This window comes from Natator depressus, chromosome 4, assembly GCF_965152275.1.
Source record: "Natator depressus isolate rNatDep1 chromosome 4, rNatDep2.hap1, whole genome shotgun sequence".
Classification (NCBI taxonomy): domain Eukaryota; kingdom Metazoa; phylum Chordata; order Testudines; family Cheloniidae; genus Natator; species Natator depressus.
Genome location: NC_134237.1, coordinates 116,365,393 through 116,386,941, shown reverse-complemented (window position 1 = coordinate 116,386,941; position 21,549 = coordinate 116,365,393). Strand labels below are relative to the sequence as shown.

At 41.4% G+C, this 21,549-nt stretch overlaps 1 protein-coding gene across 6 annotated transcripts in view; it reads left to right on the top strand.

Annotated features, from left to right (window-relative positions):
• The window catches only part of PPP2R2C (protein phosphatase 2 regulatory subunit Bgamma), a 288,156-nt gene extending 270,764 nt beyond the window's left edge, over nucleotides 1-17,392 (top strand). For all 6 annotated transcript variants that reach the window (XM_074951725.1, XM_074951720.1, XM_074951722.1 and 3 more), the window contains one exon: nucleotides 15,073-17,392. In XM_074951725.1, the coding sequence (XP_074807826.1) occupies nucleotides 15,073-15,364 (292 nt within the window). In that variant the 3' untranslated portion in view covers nucleotides 15,365-17,392. The remainder of the gene's footprint in view (nucleotides 1-15,072) is intronic.
• The last annotated feature ends 4,157 nt before the right edge of the window (nucleotides 17,393-21,549 follow it).

Genomic DNA, 21,549 nt, shown 5'->3' with positions numbered 1-21,549 from the left:
TCAATAAATCATCTGTGACTTGGGGTTATTGTACATATCAAGTTACATTTCTCCATATCAGTGTCCAGTCTGTTATTACTGTTGCACCTTTTCACCCCCTCAGCCAGAATTTAAGAATCCGCAAAAAGAAAAGGAGGACTTGTGGCACCTTAGAGACTAACAAATTTATTTGAGCATAAGCTTTCATGAGCTACAGCTCACTTCATTGGATGCATTCAGTCTAAATGAATGCATCCGATGAAGTGAGCTGTAGCTCACGGAAGCTTATGCTCAATGCATCTGATGAAGTGAGCTGTAGCTCACGGAAGCCTATGCTCAGATAAATTTGTTAATCTCAAAGGTGCCACAAGTCCTCCTTTTCTTTTGAGGATACAGACTAACACAGCTGCTACTCTGAAATTTAAGAATCATTATTCTCTGCACACAGCCACTGGGAGAAAATCAAATTCCACTCATTTCCACCAAAAGCACCAAAATGGACTGAAAGAATCAAAAGAAAACTGTTTTCACAAACACCTTCATGGGAGGGGGGGGGTTTGCTAAGGAAACTCATGCTCGGGCAAGTTAACAAAGTAGCTTCCTTCTAAATCCAATCTAGCAGCTAAAAATAAGGAGGGAGGAAGAGCCAGTGCCATGTGACCAGTCACAGCTTTGCAGACCACTGGTCACCGTTTGTGAAACATTCTTCTAATGTCATGTAATTTTTTTGTGTGGAGGAACTATAGACGTGGGACCAAATTCTATTCATTTGTTTCTTAGGCTTTAGCTTCATTCTGGTAGAACAGAGCAGGATTTGTCCATAATGTTATAACTTATCTCTATATTATGATATACCAAGTTAATATAATTAATACCACTGCCTCCTTCATAAAAACAAGGATAAGATTACCTTTTCTAAGAACCAACTAGCTGTCAGATACTGCCCTCACTCCTTGCACAGCATTCCCATTGACATGAATGGAGGGTCCTTGTGAGGACTGTGTAGAGTATGTGACCCATAATATTCACCACCCATATAAGCGAAATCCATCCCCTCATACATCTAAAAATGGGTCCGATTTTCTATCTCATACACACATAGAGATACAAAATAATGCTTTATAAAGTTGTTAGATACATTCTTTTCTTTGGACTATAGTTGCCTTTGCTCAGTTCCTATTTTACTCCAGGGAGAGAGGCTCTCTCTTTACTGAGGTGCTACAACCTTCCACCATATTCTTCATCCAGAGAAACTATATTCCCCTGTAATCTCTGACCTGGAACTGCCCTACTGAGTTGATGGTTCCTTCTCTAGCTATAAAGTACCTTTCTTTAGCCCAATAGGTGCGCAGATGTTCCACAATTCCACAGATATACCGACCCACAATTCATAGAATTCCCCAGAGTATCATGGAAATTAGAAACAGGAAAGATTTACTGGGTCATCCTGTTAATGTAAAAACATTCCCTATAGCATATTCCCAAGTACTTCATCCAGCCTAGTTTTAAGTTACTCGGTCAACTGAAGTTGCAAGACCATTGCCTTTGGGATATTCTACCTGAGCTTAATTTATTTTATCCTGGGAATTGGCTCTGTTTCAGCATTGCATAAATTCTTCTATTTTATGGACTACCAGCCAGTGACCACATTGGGGTAAAATCGTCCACAGTGTCTTGTGACACCCTGGGAGTAGGCTCTCTTGTGCCAGGGCTAACCAGTCCTAGAGAAGACTGCTGGTGGTGGGCATGACTCAAGATGTTTGAAAATTAGGATTGGCTCAGCTTTGGATAAGCATCCAGAGTTTTGGGTGCTTCTCTGAACCTCTTGAACCTGCAGAGAGTAGATAGAAACATCAGAACAAGAGGCTTTCTCATGAGAGTCCCAGTACTACTTGCTTCCAGTCAGGGGATGGAAAGATCACCTGAATAGCCTTTTGTGGGGAATATTGACACTTATCCCAGCCAGAACCTGGGAGTGCAGAACTGCAAAAAAGTGTGGGTATGGGCAGGAGAGGGGAGTTAATCAGACATTTCAAAACCATCACAAAGCTTCAGGAGTTTCCTAACATCTTCAAAACCATTTCATCCATCCTTAAATGGGAGCTCTAAGACATTATGTTTGTAGGCAGCCATGCATTTGCACTCTCAGGTACTTCCTTCAGTAGATGCTCTCATCCTCAAAGTATCTGGATAGCTACATGTTAATAATACAAGAATTATTCAATATTGGGTTTAAAATGAGAGTAATTGTTTCAGTCTAATCCTCACTTGACAGATCAGAAAGATCAACATAGCATGAAATCAACTGATCCTCATTAAGTGGGAGCATTCCATTTTTAAAGGCTTAATTTATCACACTGTTTATATGTGGGAGGATAGTTAATCTTGCACAATTCTGAATCCATCACTAAACACTGCTTATTAAAATGGATGGGATACCCGGCATGATCTTAAGAAACCAGCGAGCACAACTTTTGGTCAGACATTTGACAAAAGACAACATTCATTTTATTTTATTTAGTTTAGTTTTTCTTTTCTAAACTTAGAACACTTCCTCTTAACAGTCTGAACGAGAATTAAATACATCACTGCCAATTTTCATCATTAGTGTGACACTTGCATTGACACTCCTGAACAAGGAGATGTGATCTTGCTCATATAAGTGGCAATTATTTTGTTGTTTCAGTGCACAAATATGGATTCTGTACTAGTGTTTTTTAAGGAAGAGTTCCTATCTTTCTAAAAAATACACATTAAGATAGATTGTCTGATAAGTTAAAATATATATTTTAAATACAGCTTTTTGCAGAAGGTAAGACAGGCCTATTAGCACTTGGGAATTTTATGGGGAGTCCCATAACGATATTTGTGTTAATAAAAATAATTACAAACATAAGGATGGCATTTTCTTTAAAAATGCTAATCTAGTTTTAGGGTATTCAGCAGGTTAAGTGGCACATTAGAAACATACATGGTTGCATTTAAAAATTAAAACCATGATTATATATGAAAGTTGTCATCTTTTTAGTTAGTTTTTGTTGCCATTAAGGACTTAATTCAGGATCACAATGAGTCCCATTGTTGAGGCTGTTTACAAAAAAATCAATGTACACAAGCTCTGATTAAAACGTGATTGATGCTCAGTAACTCCAATGAACAGGAACTAATACAATCAGACAAATCCAATCGCATTTGCCGAAGAACACATTAATCATTATATACTTGGGCAAGAACAGCAGTTGCAGGAGGTAAAGAGGGGGTCTTAAAAATAATGCAACCAGCCGAGCACATATTATGTTAGTTGACTGTGTTAGAATAAACACATGCCACGTATAGTGTATATATATATATGTATGCTTACATGACTTCAGAACATGCAAGCTTTACTGTATATAGCTGTTTTATTTAAAGATTTGAGAGTGCAAGTGAATAGAAGAATTAACTAATAACATGTAAAACAGTGTCCCCTTTCCATCGCCAACCTTGGAATGCAAATATGCACACATTGTTATTTCAGGTTTTATCTCAAATGTCCTGGAATTAACAGCAGTTGAACAGGTTATCTGTGAATTACAGTGTTGAATTTCTGTTTCACCTGACCTCCTCCTGTACATTCTAGATGATATTAAGAACTACGTACATTAATACCATTTAAAAAAAATTAAAAAGTAATTGCTTGGAGGGAAGCCTTCAAAGGAGTATTTCCACTACCATGGTGGTGAGGGCCATACAAGTAGATAAATAAAATCACATACAACTATCAAAGAGTCCTATGTCTTCATCCAGTTAGCTTCTTGAGTCTACTCTAAATCTGCGTAAGTGGCAAGTTCCAGTGAACTAAACCACTAATTTACTTATGACAGCTTTAATAAAGATTTGGTTTTGTACACTTGTCTACCCCAGTCTTGTATGATGCAGTGGTGGGTTGATAGCAAAATCCGCATTTAAAATGTAGAAGACATCATTCAGCAGATCAAGACAAAAGTTGGCATCTCAAATTTTACTTCTGAGGAGATTGGGAGTCCCTTGTTTCTCATTCCCAGTCCCATCCAGACCAGTTATATGTGTGTCCCATAGCTCCTGAGCCTATTATCCAAGCTTGTCCATCAGCAAAGGTGCTAAGATTCCCTACCGATGCACCATCTGCTTTATAGTCATGAAACCTTCTGTCTCAAGCCAGTCAGTTCCCGACCACCGCTGAACCATGTTGTATGGTTCCCAGATGAAGACTGGCTGCCCTGAGAAATACGCATAATTGCGTGTATGGGGATTGGGAAACTCAGTGCAGTAGATCTTCTCCCTCCTTTTCCCTAAGAAACTCCATAATTTGCTCCCAAGCAACAGAAAGTCACTGGCCTTTCCTTTGAAAAGACCAGCTTGCCATGATGGCAGCATCCATACCCTCTTCTTGCTGAGCACCTGAAAAGTCTAGATTGCCATTTCCCATGGTAAAATCTGCAGGAGCAGCCATGGAGGAAGAAAATCTGTAAGAATCCCCTCACCTCCACACTGGCTTGGACCCCAGTAACAGAATCCATTGGCTGAAGGTTGAAGCTAGACAAATTCAGACTGGAAGTACGGCACAGATTTTTAACTGTGAGGGTAATTAAACATTGGTCAATATGTCAAGAGTTGTGGTAGAGTCTGACCATTATCAAGACTGGTTGTTTTTCTAAAAAGATGTACTCTAGGAATTATGTGAGAGTTCTATGGAAGATGTTATACAGGAGCTCAGACTAGATGATCATAATGGTCCCTTCTGGCCTTGGAATCTACGCATCTCCTCCGCAATCACATACTAGGGTGATGAGGTGGTCTGGCAACAGTGAGCACCAGGGTGGGCACTGCAGAAAAGATAATATAGAACCAAGGTGTATCTTTTGTGGCTGCAGTCCAGAGGAGAGGAGAGGGTAATCCAGCCATCCCAGCACTATTCCCCTAACTCTGCCTAGTCTTTGCCCTTTCCCATGGTGCAGATGCTTCCAGGTGGTCCAGATTTGTGTGAGAGGAGAAAAACAGTGCCATGGAGGGGGAATCATCCAACACACCATACACCATACACAGGAAATAGGAAAGCCATATCTGGAAAGCACCCTCCATGTGTGAATTTAGGGGCAGGCATGTGAGTGACGGGGATGTGGGCAGTTGTGCCAATGGTTAGAGCACGTATCACAGGAGTCAGAGCTGATGATCAGAACTGGATTATCTGGAGTGAGGCAATGCAGGAGCAGGGATGGATCCAAGGCAGGCGTGGTGTTGGATCTGATGCTGGATACAAGCAGGTGGAGTAGCTATCACAGCCATGGGTGCCTGCTTTGAACAGCTGCTGAGCAACTGCTGCTGGGCTCAAAGGATGGTCTGCTGACTCTTCCACCCAATCAGGCAGCCCACTACAGGCTGGCTGTGCTTGTTAGGTTGCCTGGCTTCCAGACTGGCTCCGTTGCAGGCCCTGATTTTTGAAAGTAAGGCCTGGTGTCTCAAGATACATTTAATGGAGTGTTCACAATAAGTCTAGGACATGAATGATCTCTACCAGTTCCCAAGACTGCTCACCTCAACCACAGCCTTCCCAGTTCCCCAGGTACTGGAGCCTTCCCAACTCAGTGAGAGTTGAGGCATCAATGTACCAAGTATTCCTCCTGTCCATGTTATGTTATGGGAGGGGACAGTGAGTTGGCGTGATTTGGGTATGGGTTCTTGGTGCAGGGTGTTCAGAGTTGGATGTGAATGATGAGGTAGCTCTTCAGAGACTTATGCAGCTGTAAACTGAGGCTAGTGGCTTTACCCATTCTGTAATGGCCAGGCATTGGTTGTCTAGTTGGGTGGCTGGGCAGCTCAATTTAAGGTTCTGGGCAGAGAGCCACACCTTTTCCCTTATGGCCAGATTTGAGGTAACCTGATGGTCTGGGTCTGCATAGTGCTTATAGGCCTGTTTGGCAGACTGCAAGTGTTCCTTGATCTCCCAGTGTACCTGGTGTAGGTGGGAGGGTAAATCCAGGGGGGCCAGTACTGGGGAACTCACATGCAAAGCTGGGTGGAAGCAGGGGGTAAAGGCATAGTTTGCAAAGAATGGGCTATGTTGGATTGAGGCATGGATTGTGTTGTCATATGCAAATTTGGCATAGCACAGAAGGCATAGCACATCCTTGTGGTAGCTCAAAAAGCAGCACAGATACTGCTCCAAGAGTTGATTTACTCTCTCTGTTGCCCATTAGTCTACGAAGAGGTGAGGGACTCGACACCAAGGAGGCTGAGAAATTCCCACCAGAACTGGGAGATGAACTGGAACCCTGGTCTGATACAATGCCTGATGGTAACTTGTGATAGTGGAAGGCATTTTCCAAGAAGATCTGAGCCATCTTCTAAGCAGTAGGAATAATATGGCATGGGATGAAGTGTTGGCATCTTTCTTAGGAGGTCAACAACAACCACAATTACCAAGTATCCGGGGGATGTGGCATTTCTACAATGAAGTCCACTGTGATAGTAGACCAAGGCTGAGGAGTCGTGTGCAGAGGCCTATATTCATGCCAATTCATAAGCACAGAAACTAGGTCTCTATGTAAGATAAGAGAGGAAGTCTGCCAATCAGTTATTTTATTCAGCAGCAATTAGATTCAGACCGAAGGGAAAGGAGAGAAAGGAAATTAGAAACATTTGAGAGGAAAGGGGAGGGAAAAAAGGAAACTCCTAGTGGAAGAGGCAGTGCCAGGACTTGCCAGGCCTGAGCCCCGGCACCTCTAGGCTTGGCAGTTCATAGCCCGGGCACTTCTGGGCTTGCTGCATCAGTGAATGAATGTAAAAAAAATTGCTTGAGCCCCGGCCCTTCTTCCATTACAAATTAAGCATTGGGAAAAGGCAAGAGGCAGGCTGTGAGAGCAGGTAAGGACTTCATGGGCAGATGGTAAGCGAGAGTGGCCAGAAAACTGAAGGGGAAGAAGGGGAGACCCAAGATGGAGGAACAGGGCAGGGCAGAAAAGGGACATGAGGGGAAAGCAGTTGAGAAGCAATAACAGAACATGGCGGGGAAAGGAGGGACATTAGGCAATAGCAAACAACAGGAAAGAGTACAAAGAAAGAGAGGGAAAGGAAGGGTAAAAAGGGGCAGTTATTTTAATAGAGAATGAAGCAGGGGGAAAAAGAGAAAAACAATGAAAAAAAGAAGGAACAAAACCTAACTGGAAATAGGGACAAAGAATGAAAGTGGGAGATTGGGGGTTGGGGGAAGAGATGGAAATAGAGAATAGAATGGGGGCAAGAAAAGAAGGAAGCAGGAAAACAAAAGGAGGAAAACAAACACAAGTACACATTGTAGATAATTCACTTGAGTTCCTACATTGTATTATATTTTCCTTCTTGGAAAGGGACGCTAAAGAGGGAAGATCTGGCTGACAGCATTCCAAAAGTGGAGGAACCTTCTGACCCTGGGAAGGGCAAAGTATCAGTGTTTTAATGTTTCCAGTTTGGGCAGGAGGAGAGACAAGGTAGCTGAATGGGTTTGTCTCCCTTTAGTTTCTAGAATGTTCTATGTTGCAGTGCTAATACAGACTAAGAAATGCCTGGCTTTGTCTACAGTAGTTGATCATTGTGCCATGCATAGAGAACACAGTATTTCAGTAACACTGGTAATGCAGCACTTAAACAGAGTAAACCAGGTGGAACAATTAACCACAGTTTTTGCTCAGAGCACACACATATGAAAAATTAACTATCATGAACACTAATTGCAAGAATGTTGTCAATATGCTGGTTATAGCACTGCTGTGCAGAACAAAACTGTTTAAAACTATGAATATATGACCTGAGGAAGAGCTGTGTAGCTTGAAAGCTTGTCTCACCAGCAGAAGGTGGTCCAATAAAAGATGTTACCTCATCCACCTTGTCTCTCTAAGAATATAGAGGACACTTTTGTAAAGTGAGCTATATAGATAGATACACACACACACGCACGCACGTGTTTCCCCTCTCACCTTATATGGCTGCCAGGTATAATATGCAAAAAGAAAAGGAGTACTAGTGGCACCTTAGAGACTAACCAATTTATTCGAGCATAAGCTTTCGTGAGCTAGAGCTCACTTCATCGGATGCATGCAGTGGAAAATATAGTGGGGAGATTTTATATACACAGAGAACATGAAACAATGGGTGTTAACATACACACTGTAACGAGAGTGATCAGGTAAGGTGAGCTATTACCAGCAGGAGAGAAAAAAAACCTTTTGTAGTGATAATCAAGGTGGGCTATTTCCAGCAGTTGACAAGAACGTGTGAGGAAATTGGTTAGTCTCTAAGGTGCCACAAGTACACCTTTTCTTTTTGCGGATACAGACTAACACGGCTGCTAGTCTGAAACCTGTCATTATGCAAGGTATAATATGGAATCTATTTCACCTCCCTATCACATACACACTATTTCATCATGTTGTCATCATATGATATAGAATTGTGTTTCTGAACAAGAATAATAGAAACATTAAGGTCGGCTCCCTCTTTTCATATTATTGTAAACAGCAGGTAAGGTTATAATTCATCTCTGTCTGTGACCTTCAACAAGAATGGCCACTTTTCAGTACATAATGCTATTTTTACAATGCCATTAAATGGCAGAAATGAGGGCCAGCATGAACAGTAATCATCTACATACAAAGCAATATGGATGCTTATATTAAAAAATGGCACTATCTCTCTAAATGAGCCAGCCAAAGAAAATAGACTTTTTTAACATGTGAAAGTTCAAGAAATAACAAATCAAATGGACTGCAGAGGCAGCTTTGTGGCATACTAAACATTATTGGAAAACAAGAGGATTTTTGACCATGACTGAGAGCAGTTCAGCTGGCACATTGCCTGTGTGAAAACTGCTCCCCATGCTATTTTTGGATTCATCTGGAGGGAGAGTTTTTATTCCCGAGGGAAATGTGTTCCAGCCATGTACAGCTCTGCAGTCCATGATGCCCCATCATTACAAACCAGTTTCAAAATTTTGCTCAGGGGAAGAAGCCACAGTTAGCGCATAAGACCGTTAGAATGAAAGACTGTGTGTTAGCACAGAGATATGAAATACCCTTTTTTATTTCATGTTGTGACTAGCCATTACAGCAGGAGTCTTAATGACAAGACATGGTGATTTGGAAAGAGCGCAATGTCAGATTTACTGCTGTTGATTCACTTTCTGAAACAAACCTAATCTTGATCAATAGGCTTATGGGGCTCCTTGGATACAGTTTATAAAGCTATTCACACGAGCATCTTTTATTTTACTGTTAGTTTATTGCATAAAGGTGAGATTGTGCCTGGCCCTTACATGGGTGAGAGTGGGGAGGTGCAGGAGGTGAGAAGAACCCTGGCCCCATATGGCAGTTGGCTACAGCTGCTGTTCCTGCACGCTCTTGAGTTTAGAGACTCTTTCCTGTAAGGGTGGCTGTAGGTGAGAAAGGGAAGAGCATTGCCCCCCCCCCCCCGCCTTAGACAGCAGAACTGGATGGCTCTGGAAGGGGAGTGCATGTTGCACCCTCTGAAGGGTGGAGCAAGTCACACTCCCAGTTCATGTCTGGGAACTCTAGGAAGCACCGTGACAACCCATCCAAATCTGTATGCAAGTTATTGCTGAGTACAGTGGTTACTGTGTCCTATACAGTCCCTACACTACCAATATCTGACTCATTGCTGCTTTCTTCAGCAAATCAGGATATCTACTCTATGAAAAGGGCTACATAAAATAAAATCCTATTGTGTCAAATTCTAGGCTATCATCAGCTACATTGAATGAGGACATAGCTGGCAATATTGCTAATGATTCCTGATGCAGAATATAGCTTGCCTGAGTTTCTGCAGCTTCTCTGTATTATTTCTGAAGTGAAGATGGTGAGCTAGGCAACTATGACTCAGTAGACATGATGCAAAGTCATTTAGTTGCACAGTTCCTATTAATTTTTTAGTGTATTATTTGTATTACATAGCAACTAATGGCCCCAATGGAGATAAAGGCCACATTGTACTAGGCACTGTATGTATAGTAAGACACTGTCCCTTCATCAAAGAGCTTATAATTGATGTGGCCAATACAGAGAAAGAAAACAAAGAGGTGAAGTGACTTACATACAGTCACTTGCCCTGCAGGTCTGGGGCAGAGCTGGGAATAGGACCTAAGACTCCTGATTCCCAGTCCAATAGACTATGGTGTATCCCCAAAAACAAAATGCAACAGAAAAATAGTGTAACCAACTGTACATAGTGACACAATGCTAAAACACAATAACTTTTATTCATTTTCTGGAATGGGGCACATGAAATATACTCTGCTGGATTGCATTAAAAAGACTTGGAGTTGTTTACTGAGCGCCAAAAATGAGCTTGGAACTGTACAGGCAGGAGACATAGGGTATAGGACTAACAAGAAGGAAATGGGGGTGAGGGGAATCTGTTCAACATGTTTGTTGTCTATACACAAATGTAAGGAGTATGGGGAATAAATAGGACGAACAGCAAGTATTAGTTCATAAATTAAATTATGACTTAATTGATATCACGGAGATTTTGTGGGAGAAGTCTTATGACTGGAATATTGATATAGAGGGGTACAGCATGTTCAGGAAGGAGAAGCGGGATAAAAAGGGAGGAAGTGTTGCATTATACATAAAGAATATATACACTTATTCTGAGGTCCAGAAGGAGGTGAGAAGCAGAGCAGTTGAAAGTCTCTGGGTAAAAATAAAAGGAGGAAAAATTGGGGTGATGTTGTGGTAGGAGGTCTACTATAGACTATCAAATCAGGAAGAGGAGGTGCAGGATGAGGCATTTCTAGAACAAAAAACAGAAATATCCAAAACACAAGACATGGTAATACTTGTGGATTTTAATTACCCAAACATCTATTGGAAAAGAAATACAGCATAACACAATATTGTGTCGGACAACTTTTTGTTTCAGAAAGTAGATTAAGTAACCCGGCGAACAGTAATTTTAGACTTGATGCTGACCAACAGGGAGGAATTGGTTGTGAATCTGAAGATGGAAGACAATTTGGGTGAAAGTGATCATTAAATGATCAATTTCATGATTCTAAGGAAAAGAAGGAGTGAGAGCAGCAGCAGAAAAATAGGCTTCAAAAAAGCAGACTTTAATAAACTCAGAGAACTGCTAGGTAAGGTTCCATGAAAAGAAAATCAAAGAGAAAAAGTAATTCAGGAGAGCTGGCAGTATCTGAAGGAGACATTAGTAAAGGCAAAACTTCAGACTATCCCCATATGAAGGAAAGATAAGACTAATCGAAAGAGGCAAGTATGGCTCCACCAGGAACTCTTCAAAATGTGGAAACATGGACGAATTGCGAAGGAGGAGTACAAAAGAATAGCATAAGCTTGTAGGGACAAAATTAGAAAGGCCAAGGCACAAAATGAGTTACACCTAATGAGGGACATAAAAGGTAATAAGAAGAGGTTCTTTAATACATGAGGAGCAAGAGAAAGGCAACGGAAAATGTAGGTCCTTTATTTAGCAGGGAAGAAGAGATAATAACTGATGGTATCAAGAAGGCTGCTTCAGTCATCACTAAAAAGGTTAATGGAGACCAGATACTCAAAACAAACAAAAAGGGAGAAGGAATGCAAGCTAAAATAGGGGAAGAACAGGTTAAAGGCTATTTAGATAAGTTGGAATGTCATCATAAGGTACTTGCTGAAGCAATCTTGGACCCATTAGCTGTTATCTTTGAGAACTCATGGAGGATGGATGAGGTCCTTGCGGACTGGAGAAGGCCAAACATACTACCTGTCTTCAAAAAGGGGAACAAGGAGGATACCAAGGGATTATTGACCAGTCAGCTTAACTTCAATACCTAGAAAGATAGTGGAACAAATTATTAAACCATCGATTTGTAAGCACTTAGAGGATCATAGAATTATAAGGAATAGTCAGCATGGATTTGGCAAGAACAAGTCATGCTAAACCCCCTAATTTCCTTCTTTGACAGTATTACCGGCCTGTTGTATTGTGGGAGAGCAGTAGATGTAATATAGCTTGATTATAGTAAGGCTTTTGACACAGTCCCACATGACATTCTCAGAAGCAATTAGAGAAATGTGGGTTAGATTCAATCAGTTGTGCACCCACAATTTAAAGACCATACTCAAAGAGTAGTTATCAATGGTTTGCTGTCAAACTGGAAGGATGTATTTCATGACATCCTGTAGGGGGTCAGTCCTGGGTCCGGTACTATTCAATATTTTCATTTGTGATGTGGATAATAGAGTGGTGCGCATCCTTATAAAATTTGCAAATGATACCAAGCTGGGCGGTGTAGCAAGCACTTTGGAGGCCAGGAATAGAATTCAAAAATGCCGTCAAGTCATTGTCTGAATTCAACAAGATGAAATTCAATAAAGCAAAGCGCAAAGTATTTCACTTAGGTAGGAAAAGTCAAATGCCCAACTACAAAATGGGGAATAACTGGGTAGGTGTTAGTACTGCTGAAAAGGATGTGGGGTTATAGTGAATCACAAATTGTGTATGAGTCACCAATGTGATGCAGTTGTGAAACAGGCAGATATTCTGGGATGTATTAACAGGAGTGTTGTATATAACACAAGGGAGGTAATTGTCCCGCCCTACTTGGCATTGGTCAGGCCTCAGCTGGAGTCCAGTTTTGTGCAACACACTTTAGGAAAGATGTGGACAAATGGAAGAGAGGCAACGGAGTCCACAGAAGAGCAGCAAAACTGAAAAAAAGTTTTAGAAAACCTGACCTATGAGGCCAGATTAAAAAAAACTGGGCACGGTCAGTCTTGCGAAAGGAAGACCATGATGGGGAATGTGACGTGTGGTTGTTCACGTCCACTGAAGGTAGGACAAGAAGTAATGGGCTTAATCTGCAGCATGGGAGATTTAGGTTAGATATTAGGAAAAACTTTCCAACCAGAAGGACAGTTAAGTTCTGGAATAGGCTCCCAACAGAGGTTGTGTAGTCTTCATCATTGGCAGTTTTTAAGAACAGGCTGGACAAACACCTGTCAGGGATGGTCTAGGTTTACTTGGTCCCGCCTCAATGCAGGGGGCTAGACTTGATGACTTCTCAAGCTCCCGTCCAGCCCTACATTTCTATGATTCTATAGCTCCTCCTTTAAAAACCATATGAGCTTTGGGTGACATTTTTCCCTAGTGCAGAGAGCCAATGGGATGCTCTCCACACCACTGAAACCCTACATTGGGGCTGCAATGTGGCACGGCGGGGGGAGTATAACTGTTGAGCTTTGCAGCAAGATCTCCACACCCTGGCCACTGCTTGGGAGTGTCTGCATTGGCCCGCAATAGGTCAGTGTTAGTGGGGGGTTATAGGCAAGGCCATAGGATCCATGACCATGTGGATCTAGTGACCCAAAGACCCACTGACTTCAGTGGAGCCAGACTATCACCCCTTGCGATGGAGGATTTTGGAGCAGGACACAATCACTGTTTCAGACTATGGGCTGGATTAGGGGTCTGCTTGTGTTTGGGGAAAAGATAAATCCCATCCCTCTTTCTCCAGCCCCTGCAGATAGTCTTGCAAAAAAGCATGACTACTTAGGCTTTGTGCAGAGGGATGGAAGGACTGAGAGGGTACATGTCTCCTTTTGTGATTGTGTAGTAGATCAAATACAGTCACATCAAGTTTATTGGTAAACATCTTTTTATTAAAGTATTTGGGGATAAATGTTCTCATAGCGCTTGTTTCTCTAAACTTATTAACAGTGTCCAAAGCAGGGACTGCTGCCCTGGAGGTGGGGATGGGTAAAATAGGACCTAACCAGGGTCACCCCTTCTCCCCTTTCACACCTTCGCTGGATTTAGAATGTGGAGGGGGGACCCCACACACACTGTGGGGACACTAGGGACCCAATTGTTGCCTCCCCTCAACCACCCTACGTGAGCTGCAGAGAGGAGCCAGCCAGAGACTCCACCTGGTAGAAGCAGGAGCAGACCAAGCAGGCACCTTTGGCCATCTAGTCAAAGCTCTGGAATGTTCTCTGACTTCCCTCTGCCCTGCACTGATTCGCTGTTTCCCTTCTCACAGCCTCTTCACCTCAGGTTCACACCTGACTACCCTCTCCTCTCCTGCCCTGTTCCTCTCACCCCTCTCTCCTTTTCTTTCCATTTAGCTGATCCTGTCCTAAGTAAATCCACCCCCACCCCCCAAAAATTGTGGCACTAACCTGACGTTTGCTACCATCGCATTGTTCACCCTGTACAGTGTTTTTCTACCCCTTCCACCAGCCTGTTCCTGGCTTGTCTATTTAAACAATATTGTATCATTGTTTTCTTGTACTCCCCCGTTTATCTGTTCATCTATTTTCTCTCATCTTATACTTAGATTGTAAGCTCTTTGGGGCAGAGCCTGTCTTTTTGTTCTGTGTTTGTACAGTGCCTAGCACAATGGGCCCTGGTCCATGACCGGGGCTTGTAGGTGCTATGATGATACAAATAATAAATAATAATAATAATTTAAGGCTGTAAGGAAATGAATTTCACGTACAGAATTCACAGATGCAATGAATTTGACCTGATCCTAGTAACTCCTCAAACTTCTTTCTTGGCAACATTCATTTAAAGAAATGTGAAAGTATACAGTGCTGTCAACTCTTGCTATTCTATAGCAAGTCATGCAATATCTGCTGTTTTTCTTAAAGACACAGCTCTTGGAGTCATGAGCTTACATTTCATTCAAATAAAAGTTTCATAATTATGAAGAAAACTTGAAAATTTGAACCTTAAAGGCCCAAGAATTAGAATGCAAATAAAAAGAAACCAAGAATTATTATTTTAAAATCTCATTTTTAATCAAGCTAATGATTTTGGGGTTCTGACTCATGATTTTTGAACACTTGGGATTAACAATACTGAAGCAACCTTACAGTCTATTAAATGCCATGAGATAATGAGAGACCATGTAAACTCAAAAGTCCATATATATTAAACTGCACAGTATCACAAGTTTCTGAACTCCATAGAGTTCAATTACATGGCAGGGAAAAGTAATTGTACTGTACCGATCCACTCCTGTTCGTGGTAGAGTTAGTGCATTCTGCTATTTATTCTTGCTTTTGTTTTCTCTTTCTTCAGTGTTATTATGACAGGTGCATATAACAACTTCTTTCGAATGTTTGACCGAAACACCAAGCGGGATGTTACCTTGGAGGCATCCCGGGAGAGCAGTAAGCCACGAGCCATTCTAAAACCTCGCCGAGTCTGCGTAGGGGGCAAGCGAAGGAAGGATGATATCAGTGTCGACAGTTTGGACTTTACTAAGAAGATCTTGCACACAGCCTGGCACCCAACTGAGAACATAATTGCTATAGCAGCGACAAACAATCTGTACATATTTCAGGATAAAGTGAACTCAGAAATGCACTAGACCTATCAATATCTTTCTGTATTTATAAACCAGCCTTTTGAGAGTTGTAGAAGGACATGATCTTCACAAAAGCATGGTCATTGTGGTGGAATTTGTAGATTCCCTCCCTTCACCCCTCAGTCTGTATCATGGTTGGTGGCAACCAACTGTTTTAAATCACTGCAACTGTATAATTGTCTAAGTAAAAAGGCACTACTGTGAAGTCAGTACTGTGGTCTATGTCCGTTTTTTAAACAATCAGGGGTATTCATTTCAGGACTGATCCTGTGAGGTGCTGAGTACCCTAAGCTCCAGTTGACTCTTGAAGGGACAATGCTTCACAGGACCAGCATCCTGCTGTGCAGCATTCTTTCACAGGCTGCAGTGTTTACCACATTATTAGAGCTTTTCACATTGGTCCCTTGATTTTTTGCAGGAATGCTTTCCGGGCTTTCAAAGACAAGTAGACTTATTTATGAGTATAGGACTAGCTGTGTCCCCCATACATTGCTGCATACAGAAGGAAGGCCCTAGACAGTTAGTAAGATGGAAGCAAAAGAAATTCTTCTGTTTATTAACAAGTGACAAGTTGTCCCTATTTCCCTTATGACATTCCCCGTCCCTAGCATTGAGCCCTCATTATGGAGTTCCACAAACACGTTTACAATTTTTTACTTCTGCTATAAATCCTGACTTTGTATTTCAACTTTCTGAGTCAAAAAATGAAGAGTTCTGTCGATAATCTCAGCTACCTTAGTTTAAAAAGGCAATTTGTTCTGCAGGTACATTTCCAATCACACTGTGGAATGTGACAATACAAATTACAGTGGGTGCCATTTAAAAACTCAGGATTTGCCACTCCAAGGTGACTATTCAATATATATAAAGATACACTGGTTAATGCATATACACATGTGCTATTACAATTTTGAGATGGGATTTTTCAGAAACCCTCAAGTGTTGGCCTAACTCTGCTTCACTGAAGTCAAACATTGAGTTAAGTCAGTGCTAATCCCTTTTGAAAATCCCACAGATGATGTTTACTGCATCACACTTATTACTCTAAACTTGGTATTTGCAGAATCCCCAGGAAATACAAGTTTAACTACTATGAATGGTAACTCAAGAGTTTAGCATGGCTCAGTGAATTTTAAAATGACTGTAAAATGACAGGATGACTCCTGGTTGAAACGGAAAACTAAAATTCTACTTAAATTGGTTTATACCGTTCTTTCTTCAATTGAACTTCAATGTAAACGGAAGATATTTCCTTTAGGAAGTGTATAGAAATGGTGTACCATTTTGGAAATGCTTTTTAATCTAGGAAATCTTTCCGCATGACTAATAAAATCTATGGAAAATTATTACCCCAAATGATTTCTTCTCAACTCATGAGTAAAGGAGTGTAACTGACTCAGATGCCTTGGCTGATCTGCTATTGTTAAAAATCCCTCACTTTGAAAAGGTTCTTTAACAACCTTACCCCATTCTTCACTGACTTTTTGGAGAATGAACTAATAAATGAACCTGCATGCTTTTATATTATGATTTTGGGGGGAAAATCTACTTCCAAGGTTTACAAAAAAAGGTAACAACTTTTTATATGAAGTCTTGACATGACACATGAACTATGTATGTTTAAAATTTTTTAGATTGATACTGTCTATTCCGTGTGTAGAAGCACAAACACATGTGCATCAGTTTCCAGCCATAACTATACACACACAGTATGAAATATGTAGGTTAATTTTAAAGGGAATGAGGAATGTTTGTTTATAAAATACTGTACACCCTAGAAGACATGGGCAGTATTATATGTACATATTTATTCTAATTAAAGTTAACAATCAAATTTTTTCTTGTAAAAAGGTTTAAGAATGTGGTAAATTGTATAGAAATCTTGTTAATGCCAAACTACTGCTTCAAGGGTGTCATACACTTTCTTTGACTTTTGGCCGCCTCCATTAACCTTTGTAGCCCAAAAATGCTAACAGCTCATACTGGCATTTACTGCTAGAAGTACTGTACCACATATTTAGCTTCTCACATCCTCAAGTAAGAGTCAATATGTAACTTATTATAAAGCAGATCTTAATACCACAGTTATACTATTTTTATTTCAAGTACCGTATTCTGTTTCAGGTTTGGGTACCAAAAAGATCTTTTTAAAATAACTAACTAATAAAATACATTTTTTGGAGCTTTACAAAATTATTGATTTCCAGACCAAAATGATGTGATGTGATTACTGAGGAAAATATGGAAATTCTTTTAAAGACCAGTATCACATTCATGACTCTGACGTCACTGCTATGATTCAGTTTCCTGGTCTTCTTGACTGTAAGAAAGTTGACATCGTCATTGTGAAACTTTTAAAACTTTTTTTCGTTTTGGTTTGAGCTTTCAGTGGTGTAGAGTAAATGATGGTAAAGTTGGTAAATCAGATTGTTTGGAAAGCTGTTGTTCATGGCTGCATCCTTTGTGTTGCACAAATTAGCTAACTGTTGTTGAATAAAAATATAAATATGTTAATACCAGCTTTTTCAATAAAATGACTGTAAAAACTGCATAAACAAATGACTCTGAGCTGTGCCTTATTTTTAAGCTAGGTGTTAGGCATGTAGGTGCTTTGGAAAATCCCACTGGGTACCTAGCCACACCTTTCAAGTGCTTAAACACGTTTAAAAATCAGGCCTTTAAGAGCCTAAATCCTAAATGAGACTAAGGATATGTTGACACAGCAACAAAAACAACAACAAAAATGCAGCAGAGCGTCTCAGAGCCCAGGTCTACACACACAGGCTCATCGGGCTCACAATACAGCACTAAAAATGGCAGCGTAGATATTCCGTCTGGGGCTGGAGCGCAGGCTACGAAAGCTAGGGAGGCCTTTTTTGTTGTTTTTGCAGTGTAGACAAAACGGCCTAAGTCACTTTTGAAAATGGTACTTAGACTCCTAAATTCCATAGGTGGTTTTAAAATCACCCCATATCAGAAAGAAACAAAGAAAAAAAATTATGATAGATAAATGCGAACAAAGAAGAAAACATTTTAAATCTATGCAGCTTGCATACAGACAAAGCTCCCACTGACGTCAATAGAACTCTGCCACTATAAAGAGGGCAGGATACAGCAGATAATTTAAGTTTAGAAAAACATGTTAAAATATTAACAGAATATTGTAATTCCTAAATGTTACATTCATCCGAGGAGGAGCCTGAGTTCTGTCAGAAGAGGGAACGTGTGTGTGTCTGTCAACACATTTTTAATTCTTTTAACACCTGACAGAAGAACTGTGTGGGTTTATAAAATGAGAAGGGGGAGCCCTGGCCATCAGAAAAGAGGCACAAATATTTAGTTTTCTCATTTTTTTAAAAAAACAGCAGCTAACATCAAATATAAGGAAGCAGAAATTCTGTTAGAGCTACCCAGCAAGAAAAGATTCATGGTTAAACAGTGGCACTGAGCCATTCCAGGGGAGACTTAATACTTAATTGGGAAACAAGTCACTTGTCAAGATGAAAACAACAAGATGGCCGGACAAATCCCTCGAAGAAGCAGTATTATTACGTGGTGGTGATACAAATTAAACCTGCAGTGCCAAATCCTACAGTGAGGCAAAATGCCCACTGAAGAAAATGAGTTCATCTAGGTCAGACTGATTTGACCCACAGAGCGACTTCCGCACTCAGCAACGCCAGGAGAGCAAAAGAATTTAGCATGAAGCTTCTTCAGATACACAGCTAGATTGTACCTATCTGTATGTTTATGTGTAAAGGGCGGGAGGAGAGACCAGCATGGTCTTATACACCTCTCCCTTAGTTTACCTCTCCTTTCTTGTTTCCCCTCACCTGGCACATTTCCAGTCCTTGAACTACCTAGTCTCACTTAGCTTATCAAATATGAGTAGATAGTGGTGGGATAACACTCAGTTGCAAATAAACACGTCAAGCAATAGGCCCATTTCCCTTTGCAGTTTCTCTCTTCATCCCTAGTGCCCAGCAGGATAAACATAAACCAGATGACAACCTCCATTGCTCTAGAAAGTTCAGCAAACATATTTATTAACAGCACATGATAACCTGTTTTAATGCTATTGATTAGTGAAAAACAATGGCAACAGGAGCTGCTTCTCTTGGTGCAATGCCACCTACTATTGCTATTTGCAGTCAGTGCAGCCACTTTGCTCCAATTTTCAGTTCGAGGCTAGTTCCCCTATCTAGTGAGATTAAGATGACATTTCTAACCTTTCAACACCAATGTTAGGATGAAATTCACCTCCGCGGAGAAGGACAGCACAAGAGCTATGCCCACTTTATTCCTAGTTTCAGCCTATGTTATTGATTCCTTCATCCTCCTGATTCCATAATCACATCCCCTGTCCATTTGCATTCTTCTCACTAATTGTGTCATATCTAAAATTAGAGTCTGATCCTGCACACACTTACATAGGCCCTCAGAAGGCAACAGGACTACTACTGCAAGGAAAAGTTTGTAGGACTGCACAGACCACAATGAGAGATTATGCCATACACTATCAAAGAAACTGAGGAACCACCTGATCAGCATCCGATACAGCAAACAGGAAAACATCAAAAAGGAGCTCTCCAACCTGGAGACTCTCATAAATAACCAACCTTCCATACAAACGGACTTTACTAAAATAAGACAGGAGATCTACATTACACACTTCACCTCTCTACAAAGGAAAAAGGACTGTGAGCTGTCTAAAATCCTACCTGCCACATGGGGCCACAACAGTGGTACCCCTAACTCACCCAGCAATATCATCAATCTATTCAGCTACACACTCAGCCCGGCAGAAGAGTCTGTCCTATCTCGGGGACTCTCTTTCTGCTCCGCCATCCCCACAAACATGATTCAGTTATGCGGTGATCTGGAAGCCTACTTTCGCCATCTCCAACTCAAAGAATACTTTCAAGATAACACTGAACAGCGCACTGATACACAGATACCCTCCCACCAACAGCACAAGAAGAAGAACTCCACATGGACTCCTCCTGAGGGTTGAAATGACAGTCTGGACCTATACATAGAAGGCGTCCACCGACATGCACAGGCAGAAATTGTGGAAAACCAACATCGCTTGCCTCATAACCTAAGTCGTGCAGAACGCAATGCCATCCACAGCCTCAGAAACAACCCTGACATTATATTAAAAGTGATTGATAAAGGAGGTGCTGGTGTCATCATGAACAGGTCTGACTACCAAAAGGAGGCTGCCAGACAACTCTCCAATACCAAATTCTACAGGCCACTTTCCTCAGATCCCACTGAGGAATACAATAAGAAACTGCACCATCTACTCAGGACGCTTTCAACACTAACACCGGAACAAATTAACATACCCTTAGAGCCCCGACTGGGGTTATTCTATCTACTACCCAAGAGCCACAACCCAGAAACCCTGGATGCCCCATCATCTCGGGCATTGGTACTCTCACTGAAGGACTGTCCGGATATTTGGACTCTCTACTCAGACCCTATGCCACCAGCACTCCCAGCTATCTCCGTGATACCACTGATTTCCTGAGAAAACTACAATGCATTGGTGATCTTCCAGAAAACACCATCCTAGCCACCATGGATGTAGAGGCTCTCTACACAAACATCCCACACACAGACGGACTACAAGCTGTCAGGAACAGTATCCCTGATGATGCCGCAGCACAACTGGTTACTGAGCGCTGTAACTTTATCCTCACGCACAATTATTTCAAATTTGATGACAATATAGACCTCCAGACCAGTGGCACCGCTATGGGCACCTGCAATCCCCCACAATATGCCAACATTTTTATGGCTGACCTGGAACAACGCTTCCTCAGCTCTCGTCCACTCACGCCCCTTCTCTGCCTATGTTACATTGATGACATCTTCATCATCTGGACCCCTGGGAAGGAAACCCTGGAAGAATTCCACCATGACTTCAACAGCTTCCACCCCACCATCAACCTCAGCCTGGACCAATCGACACGGGAGGTCCACTTCCTAGACACCACCGTGCAAATAAGTGACGGTCAAGTTAACACTACCCTATACCGAAAACCCACCAACCGCTATGCCTACCTTCATGCCTCCAACTTCCACCCTGGACACGATCCATTGTCTAAAGCCAAGCGCTGAGGTACAACTGCATTTGCTGAAACCCCTCAGACAGAGACCAGCACCTACAAGATCTTCAC